This window comes from Leptopilina boulardi, unplaced genomic scaffold (genome assembly GCF_019393585.1).
Source record: "Leptopilina boulardi isolate dan_hultmark-lab unplaced genomic scaffold, ZJU_Lbou_2.1 LbouV2_266, whole genome shotgun sequence".
In the NCBI taxonomy this organism is placed as follows: Eukaryota; Metazoa; Arthropoda; class Insecta; order Hymenoptera; family Figitidae; genus Leptopilina; species Leptopilina boulardi.
In genome coordinates, this window is record NW_026137825.1 from 756,398 (window position 1) to 766,936 (window position 10,539).

General features: G+C 19.0%; 1 protein-coding gene across 2 annotated transcripts; it reads right to left on the reverse strand.

Annotated features, from left to right (window-relative positions):
• Window positions 1–463: 463 nt before the first annotated feature.
• Window positions 464–10,227, reverse strand: LOC127281356 (adipokinetic hormone/corazonin-related peptide receptor variant I-like). 2 transcript variants are annotated; one of them, XM_051305038.1, is made up of 9 exons: window positions 9,926–10,227; window positions 6,795–6,954; window positions 4,127–4,403; window positions 3,701–3,849; window positions 3,343–3,448; window positions 2,973–3,225; window positions 2,107–2,230; window positions 1,360–1,492; window positions 464–836 (listed from the first exon to the last, which is right to left on the reverse strand). In XM_051305038.1, exons 3-9 carry the CDS (start codon window positions 4,382–4,384, stop codon window positions 765–767), a joined length of 1,095 nt encoding a protein of 364 aa, XP_051160995.1. In that variant the 5' UTR covers window positions 4,385–4,403; window positions 6,795–6,954; window positions 9,926–10,227; the 3' UTR covers window positions 464–764. The 2 variants fall into 2 exon arrangements, with proteins under 2 accessions (XP_051160995.1, XP_051160997.1); XM_051305040.1 differs by having other exon boundaries at window positions 3,018–3,225; window positions 9,926–10,225.
• Window positions 10,228–10,539: the final 312 nt, after the last annotated feature.

Sequence of the window (10,539 nt, forward strand, 5' to 3'; positions counted from 1 at the left end):
TTATAGCTATTAAAATTGACACTTTTCTTTCCTTTCCAAGATTCCTGTTGGACATCAATTTGCAATGCTTTCTTCTCCGTGCTCATTATTCTCTGTGACGTTGTTTCCTGTATAAATTTATTAATTCCAAAACAGATGAAAATAATTTTTAAAATATTAGAAAAATACACAATTTCTTTTTTTTCTTCATTCTTCAATTAAAAGGAAATTTTACTATATATAATGAAAAAAAAACAAACAAACTAAAAAATATTCCAAACAGTACTTGTAAAAAAATAGTTTTTCAAAAATTATACTATCAAAAATTACTTCAAACAAAAAAATATTTTTTAAAATACTTCATAAAAAAAAAAATTTTTTTAAAGGTAGTTTTTGGTAAAAAGTAATCAAAAGAAAAGAGTTTTTAAAAAATTAGAAATAAAAAAAAATAGAAATGGGAAATATTATTAAAATAACATTGAAATAAAATAAATAAGATTTATTTTTTTTTACTAAATTAGTTAAATAATATAAATAATATTATATTACATTGCTATCTATTATTTTAAAAAAAAAATATAAAATCAGGCAATCAACTGTTTCTATTTTTTTTTTTTAAAGAGTATAAAATATTTCTGAGATCATTTTGAGTATTTTTCTTTTTTTTTTTCTTTTTTTTTAAACAAAGACATCAAAAATTCCAAAAATAGAATTTCGATGAAACTAAAAAAAAAATCGCTTTCCTTGTCAATATACACATATTTATATTTAAAAATATGAGACTTTCAGCCAAGAAGTTTCACAGAGAGTGAAAGTGGAGTTGCCCTTGTTTCTATGGTGCCCGCTCGAACCGGCGCCTATAATAAATTTAATAGGAATTTTTTTTTTTTTTTTTTTTTTCAATTTAGATATATTTTTGGCTCTTCATTCCAAAAAAACAACCAGAAGCCAATCTTCCAGAGGCGGAAAAACACACACACACACACAACATTGAAGGATCAATAATAATGGAATACATATTATTTTCTGTTTTGACTCAACAAAAATTTCCCGCAGGAAAAAAAAATGGAAAAATATAATTGAATTTATTAATTATAAGTACCAAGAAAAAAAAGGAATCGGAAAAAATTAAATTTATAGAATTTTGGAAAAGACTGAAATTCAAGTAATTTTGTTTTGAAAAATAAGAAATACCTTTTTTTTAAATTTCTCAATACATTTTTTTTTTTTTTTTTTTTGAATTTTTTTTCACGTAAGCGAAAGCTTCTTAATAATAAATTAATTTTTGCGCTAAATTTCAAGGAGTTATAAAAAAAAAAAATTGCGTAACAATTTAGAAAACAAGAAAACAAAATCAATAATAATAATTAAATTATTTACCTTTTTTTTCTTACGAATGTTGAAAACTCCATAAACAATTGGATTCATGCAAGAATTTGTACAAGCAAATAGAAAAAGTGCCCTTTGTATTTTTTGATCCACTTTTATCGCAGAACTTCTGTCGACCCAATACCTTGAAAATATTATTATTTACATTTTTATTAATTTCGTACCTATTTATTCATTTTATTTTTATTATTAATCATTTTAGCATTAAAAAATAATTAATAATTTGTAATTATTAATTATTTTGTTAGTAATTTTATTATTATTATTATTATTATTATTATTTATATTATTATTATTTTTATTATTATTATTATTTATATTATTATTATTTTTATTTTTATTATTATTATTATTATTATTATTATTATAATTTGTAGATTGTGTATAATTTTTAATTTTTTGTGGCTTTAGGAATTATTATTATTATTGTCATATTATTTATTTTATTTATACACGGATTTAAAAAAAAACAAATAATAATTATTGTTAATAAAAAAATATTGACGAAAAGAGTTTTATTTTTTATTTAATAATTTTAAATATTTTGTGTTTTTTTGATATTTCTTATTAATTTCTTAAAATTTGTGTATTTTCTTTCAATTTTTCATTTTATTATTATTTTTTTTTTATTTATTTATTTTTAATGTAATAATTAAAAAAAATTAAAATTCATTAATAATTAAAATAAAATTAATAATTAAAGTAGTCTAGAGATAAAAATGAAAAATTTGTATTTACCATAAACTCATGACATAATATGGTGTCCAACAAACAAAAAAAACAAGAACAATAATTATTGTCATTTTAAGTGTACGAATTCTTGCCCTTCCAAGAAATCCCAATGATGATCGACGAATTTTATCTGAAAAACAGAGGAAAAAGAAAAAAATTTCTCAAATTTTAAATTCAAAAAATAAGCATTTTTAACTGTTTAAAACGAAAACAGTTTTTAAAAACATAAAAATAAATAAATAAATAAAGAAAAATTTAAACAAAAGGAAAATTTGAACATTTTTTTTTCCCAATTTGTTCAATAATAATATTGTAGTTTCGATAGAAAAATGTATTCGTTTTTTTTTATATAATAAATTAACATCAACTTTTTCAAAATAATAATAATAATAATAATAATAATAATAATAATAATAATAATAATAATAAACCAAAATTAACTCAAAAACAAAAAAAAAAGGCAAAGTAATGCCAATATTTTGGAAAATTTATTAATGGCAAAAAAAGGAAAATAGAAGAAAAAAAGGCAAAAAGAACAAAAATATTTGGAAAAAAAAAGAAAATTTTAATTCTAAAAATTAAAAACAGAAAAATAAAGTAGGAAAACAATAGATAAAGCGAAAAAGAAGTAAAAAAAAAGAAAGAAGGAAATTAATAATATAAAAATATATTATTAATATAAATAAATAATTAAAAAAAATAGAAAATAAATAATAAATAAATAATAAATGAATAGTTAAATAAATAGAAAATAAATAGTAAATAAATAATAAATGAATAGTTAAATAAATAGAAAATAAATAGTAAATAAATAAAAAAAAAAAATTTGTTATATTATAAACAATTAACGAATAATTAATATTGAAACTTACACAAATCGTCTACTTTCGAGCTGAGTGTAATTAATCTATTCTTACCAGCGTCAGAATCACGGGAACGTTTAAAAATTTCAATTAAAATACTGGTGTACGCATAAATGATCACCGTCAATGGAACCCAATACATCATTAACATTCCAAATAGTGAATATGTTAATTCATGTGTAAAACTTGGAAACGTATTGAATGTAATGCATTGTTGATACCAGGTGATATTTGGATGAGTTTCTACATGAAATACTATCATCTAAAGTAGATAAAAAGAAAAGAAAATTTTTTTTTTTGTTTTACCTAATATGAACTCTAAAATAACTATGATAAAAAAAATAAACATTTAAATCAATTTTTTTTTTTTTTGAATTACCTGAGGCGTCGAACAAATGACAGAACCCATCCAAGCACCGATAAGCATTATTTTTCCCCTTCTTTGAATATTAACAAGTTGTAATGGTTTTAATACCGCATAATATCTAAAATAAATTTTCATTATGAATTTTTTTTTTATTAATTTTAAATAAAATTAAAAACTAATTTTCAGTTGTAGATAAAATTAAAATTAATTTGAAATATAAAATTATTTTTATTTTAGATAAAATGAAAACTTATTTATTTTTTCGAGGAAATTAAAAAAATTTTTATTTTTGGATAAAATTAAAAATTATTTTCAAATTTAGTTAAAATAAAAAATTTTTTTCTAAAATGTTAGTCAACAATTAATTTACCTATCGACACTTATGCAAACGAGAATAAAGGACGATAAATAAAGGCCAAACATTCGGAAAAAAGCCATAATTCTACACATTGCATCTCCTGCTTTCCATGAAACAGTAATCGCCCATCCAATTTCAAGTGGCATCATCAAAAATGTTACCTAATTAACAAATATATTTATATCTATAATAATTTATTCACTATTTTCTTTAATAATTAATTAATAAATTAATTTGTAAATTAATTTAAACAAATTTTATTGATTAATAAATTAATTATTTTTTTAAAAAAAGTGAAATTATATTAATTTCTTAGTATTTAATTTTGTACTTATTTTTGTCATAATTGTAATTATCCATTTATAATCCGAATGGACTACGGACTTATTGTGTTAAATAAATGAGTAAATAAATTAAAAAAAAAAAATTATTTCTTACCAATAAATCTGCAATTGCCAAATGCATCAACATTGTATTAATTCTTGTTCTAGATGTCCTTCTTCTTTGACAAATAAGAACTAAAACTGTTAAATTTCCTATTGCTGATATCACCATAAGTACACTATATGTTATGATACTAACGACATGTCCATCATTAAATTGCATATCAATTGGAAGATCCATTTCCATTGAATATTTTATACTATTCGTTAAATTCATCTCCATTTCGTCATTTAAATTCACAATAAATGACATTTTTTTTTCTTCAAATCACCTGCAAATTAAAATATTAATATAATCAATTATTTTATTGTTTTAAAATTAATTATTTCTTCTTCAATTAGGTGACAACTAAATTTTTCGTCAAAAAATTTTTTGAAATTAATATTTTATTAATATTTTTAGTCCCGTATATTAAATAATTATCAAAAAACTGTTTTTTTTATTAATAAATAAATAAATTATATTATATATAATAATAAAATGCTTGGTCTGTCCTTCTGTCCTAACTTGAAGTTGGCCTTTTCTGATTTCACGTGTTTTTTTCAATAGTAATCTTATGACGTGTCAAATTTTGACAATTCTTTTTCTCATTTTTGCCAAAGTTGTATAATTGTGTTTCCAAATTTTGGAATAAGTTTCTTTAAAATTCCAAATTCGAAAATTCAATTCACGAAGCTGAAGTACACAACGTTTATCAACAAAATTTTTTTAAAAGCTGTATATTGATTCAAAAATTGGATACAAATACAAAAAATTTATGATGAGAAAAAAGATGCGCCAGGAAATTTCGTACAAGATAGTAATTTGAAAAAAATTTATTTATAAAAATTAATTTTTAAGGTACCAGGGGCCAACGAATATCTATTAAATATTAATTATAAAAACACAGGCCTCGAATCAACTTAAAGACACAAAAAGTCGTTTTGGTCGATTTATATTCCAAAAAAAAGTGGATTTGTTTTTTATTTTAACAAAAATATTTTACAGATTTTTAAATCAAAAATTTTTTTTTAATAATAATTCTTTTCGAAGGGTTAAAGTTGAAATTTTTAGAAATAATTAAATTTCAAAAGATATTGTTAATTTTCAAACAATTATTAAATTTTACAGAAATAAAAATAATTTATCAAACAATTTTTGGAAAACATTTTTTAAATTTAATTGAATTTTCAAAGATTTTTTTTTTAATAATAATCCTTTTCGAAGGGTTAAAGTTGAAATTTTTAGAAATAATTGAATTTCAAAAGATTATGTTAAATTTCAGACAATAATTAAATTTTACAGAACTAAAAATAATTTATCAAATTTATCAAAAAGGAATTTTTTTTTTTTGCAAAAAAAGGAAAGATAATTTTTTTTCGGCTCTTTTTTTGTGAATAAAAAAAAAAAATTGGCACGTATCAAGGTCGCTCCTTAAACGAATATAAACGGATTACGAAGTACAATAGTCACGAGTGTCATTTTCATTGTAAATATTTGAATTGGAATGGTTTATTTAAGATTCGATTGTATTTCGACGTATATATATATATATATATATATATATATATATATATATATATATATATATATAAATGAAATACGGAAATAATCCATAGAAAATTAATTCGATAAAATTCCTTGCATTCCGAATGCAATTTTACCAATTCAAACTCAATATTTAATTTACACTAAAATTTCAATTTTCAAATTATTTTTATCACTTATTTGTTGTTATGTTTACTGCAATATTGTTTTCAATTATTATTTTTGCATGTTTATTTAATTATATTATAAAATATCTTTGAAAATAGATTTAAATAATTAAAAAATATTTTTTTTTCATATACAGTAAAAAATCTTTTTAAAATATTAATTAATACAAAAGTAAAAAAAAAAATATTAGATCAAATTTTGGAAATGAGAAATAAAGAAAAAAAATTTTTTTTTGTGATACAAAAAAATAATATTTAAAAAATTTTTAAATACTTTTATTTTTGGTTTATTTAATACCAAATAATTTTTTTTTTTTTAATTTTCATTGGAAATTTAATTTCTTTATTGGAAAAAAAATGGGAGAAAATATTTTTTTTATTATTATTATTTTCTTTCTTATTTGAAAATATTAATTATTATATGGAGATTTTTTTTTACAAAGGATTTCTTTTTTTTTTTTCTTTTTTTTTATTATGATCTCTCTACTTTTCGAATCGGATGTCGTGAAGAAGTGTAATTGAATTGCTCATTGAATTACGAGATAATTAAGTGCGACACTGTAGAAATTGAAACAAGTCGGATAGTCAACGTGGGTCAAGGAAAGCAAGTATTTGTTAGAAAAAAAGATTAATACAGTACCAATAAAGGATTCCGTTCATTAAATAAAATTGCACAAAATATATCTATATGAAAAAAAACTACAATGTAGTTTTTTTTTTTTTGGTACGTGTAAAATAAAATAGAAAATTTTATCCATTATAACAGTAATAAAGAGAAAATAATAAATAAAAAAAAAAAATTATTCTCGAAAAATTATAAAATTAAAAAAAAATTTTTTTTTGATTAAAAAGAATTTTTTAAATTAAATTCTTTATTAAAATTATTGTCAAAAATAAAATTTTAGTTAAAAAATAAAAATTGAATTAAAAAAAAAAAATTGGAAAAATATTTTTTTAAAAAACAGTACCTTTTTTAATATAATCATAATAATGAGGTAATCTTGTAATGATTCAAATCACGTTGAGTTATTGCTTTTAGTAAATAAATACTTCCTTCACTGTTGATATTAGTAGCCTTTAAATCATTGTGTCATCGACCCTATCGTGCACTTTACAATAATTTCTTTTCTGAAACCGAAATGATTTCATTATAAATTTTTTTTTTTAATAGATAGAAAAAAAATAACTTCTTTTCAATCGAAAAATCAGTATTTTCTTATTAAAAAAATTCCAATTATTAAAAAAAAAAAAAAAAAAAAAAAAATTCCACAAAAAAATTGATTAGAATTTTTTACTATAAAAAAAAACTTTATTTTTTCTGCTTTTTCATTTTAATGAATGAATTTATTTTAAAACATTTATATTTAAAAAATTACCTTTGAAAAAAATAATTTTAAGAAATTAATTTTAAAATCGTTTTTTTTTTGGAAACAAAATTAAAAAAAAAATTTTTGTTCTTATTTTACTGCAATTTATAAACAACTTTAAAAAAAACGAAAATCATTTTGATTTTAATAAAAATAATATGCAAAAAAAATTAATTTTTGAAAATTAATTTCACAAAATACTATTTTTTTTTTCATTTCGACTAATTGAAATTTTGAGGTTTACTAAAGAAAAGAAAATTTGTCCGATTTCTAAAATTTTGCAAAATAATTTTCAAAAATGGCTTTTATTTTTATTAAATTTCAAAATAGTTTTTTTTTAATTTAAAATAAATTTTTGAGAAACTTTTACTTGAAAAACGAAATTATTTCCAAAAGCATAATTTTTTAAAATGATTTTTTTTTTGATTAATTTCAAAAAGAAATTAACTTTTTATTATTATTATTATTATTATTTTTTTTTTTACTAAAAGATGAAAGCTTGAGAAACTTTCGCGGTCAAAAATACGATACACACTGGAATGTTTGATGAAAAAGCTTTCTTAAAGTTGAAATCAAGCGCTTGCGCAGCTTTCGTAAAATTTTATATTAAAACCAATTTAATTCAAAAATAATATATATTATTATTATTATTAATTGTATTATCAATTTTTTATATTATTGTTAATTATTTTAATATTATAACTAGCTAATGATTTAATAATATATATATATATATATATATATATATATTTTTAAAATTAAATAAAAATATAGACGAAAAAAAAAGAAAATCTAATTAGAGTAAAAATGTAAATAAAGCAAGAGTTTAAAAAAAATAATTAACAAATAATGTCTAAAAAAAAAAGATGATTTAGATAACTTTAACAAAGGTTATCATTACCAGACATAACTTTTTAATCTTGAATTTTGCAAATTTTTTGAAATATTGCATTTTTTTAGCAATTTAAAAGGAATAAAACAAAATTTAGATTTATTTTTTCACCTATTAATAAATTTTTTTTTAATTAAAAACTTTTTTTATGTAAAACTTTTTTTACGTAAAATTTTTTTAATTATTAATTTAAAATGTTTTTACATTAATTTTATAAAATTATTAATTAAAAAAAATTTAAATTTTTTACTAATTCGATTATCGATATAATTATCCGATGATAATAATAAATAATTCAAATTTTTATGATTAATTTTGCATAATTTTTTTTTTCTTGCTCTTATGAAGAAACAGTAAAGCAACAAAGTTTATTGTGTGTGTGTGTGAGAGAGAGAGAGAAATGTAATTAGTATTCATCTATTTATTGATAAATCGACATCTCCTCCCTTATCTGGATCCTCGTTATCAAAATGACCTTGAAATTCAAATAGAAACTTTATCGATCAATGTTTTATACAAAACATCGATTAAATATATAAAACTATAATTTTCTGACAAAACACACAATCTTGTAATGATAAATTACTGAAACTTCCGTTATTTACTTTTTTTTCCGATTATTATTATTATTACTTAAAAAAAGAAGAAAAAAAAATATAATTTTTTCCAAAATAAATATTTTAATTAATTTTGAAAAAAAATCAATTGTAATTTTTTAAATACAATTTTCAAAAATTTAAATTAAATAACAAAAAATAAAAAAAGGGAAAAATGTTTTTTTTCAATTAGAATTGAGAAAAAAAAATGGCAATAATTTTTTTAATTATAGAATCAAATAAAAAATTATTAAATGTAATTTCAAGAAAATTTTTAATTAAACAAAAATTTAATTTATATATAGTAAAAATTAAAATAATTTATAATTAAAAATATTTACAATAAAAATAAAAATAAAAATAATTTCCAATAAAATTTGAATTAATTTCTATTAAAAAAATTATAAAAATAATTTCTATTAAAAATTCAAAAGTAAAGATAAGAAAATAAATACAAAAAATAGAATAAATACGAAAAAAAATTACATTAAAATATTGTGATTTTAGATGAAAAAAAAAACAAAATAAAATGTAGTGCAAATGTATTGATCGAATTTGTGGGAAAACATGAGAAAACAAAGTTGATTGAGATATTATCAGAAATCAAAAGCAACTTGTTATTTTTCTGACACTTTGTCAACGGCTCAGAATCAAAAGGATATTTTATAAGCTTGAAAGGAATTATATTGACAAAATCAGTTTCTAATTTTTTCGCTACGATCTGACCGCCAAAGTTGAACGATAGGCACTCCAAAAAAAAATATATAAAAATAAAAAATAACTTTTAAGTCAAAAATATCATAAAAAAAGAATTATATTTTCAAAAAAATTTGTCATCCAATTTTTATATAATTAAATAATTCAAAATTTAAATTATTATTTTTATTTTAAATATAATAAAAAAAAAAAAAAAAAATGAAAACTAAAATAATAATAACTAAAAAAATAGTAATAAATAATAAGAAAATAATAACTAAAAAAATGAAAACTAAAATAATAATAACTAAAAAAAATAATAAGAAAATAATAAATAAATAAATTAATAAAATAAATTTTTTTTTTTAAATTCAAAAAATACGTTGTAAAAAGAATATTTTCTTTTTCTATTAACAATTAAAAAAAAGAATCTAAAAAAGTAAGAAACAAATAGAAAAAGTGAACGAAAAAAAAAACAACGATCGATTTAAATTTATCAACTGTATTAAAAAAACGAAAATCCTAAAAAAAATAAAAATATATCTCACCAAATTTTTCAATAAATCCTTCTCGACTAGTGGAAGAAAAAAACCACTTGATTTCCGGTATGAAAAATTCTTTTTTTCCAAATTCCATTCGACACACAATCACTGAAATTATTAAATTATTAAAATAAATTTACTATTTTTTTTTTGTTATTCACAAAAATCAGTTTTAATAAATAAATTTTCATTTAATCACACAATAAATAAATTTTTGATCACAAGTTAAAAGCCTGACAACTGTTTTGTAAAGAACGAAAATAAATCAGACTTCGATCCACGACGAGCAAAACAGTTTCAATAATTAATATTATAAAAAAAATAATAATAAGTGGAGAGACGGGAAAAAAATAATTTTTTTTCTCTCTCTCTCTCTCTCTCTTTTTTTAATACGATAATAATGATTACAAGTCTTAATCATAAGCGAAACTGACTCACACTCTATAAGAATAAATTTCTATATGCTCTTTATAACTTAATATATGTCTATATAGAGAGACAATTTCAATTCCTCGAGACCAATTATAAATCATTAAATGATATTATAAGATCGTTCAAAGCGAGAAAGAGAGAGAGAGAGACGAACCCTGAACCGAAGCACTTAGGACAGTAACATAGGT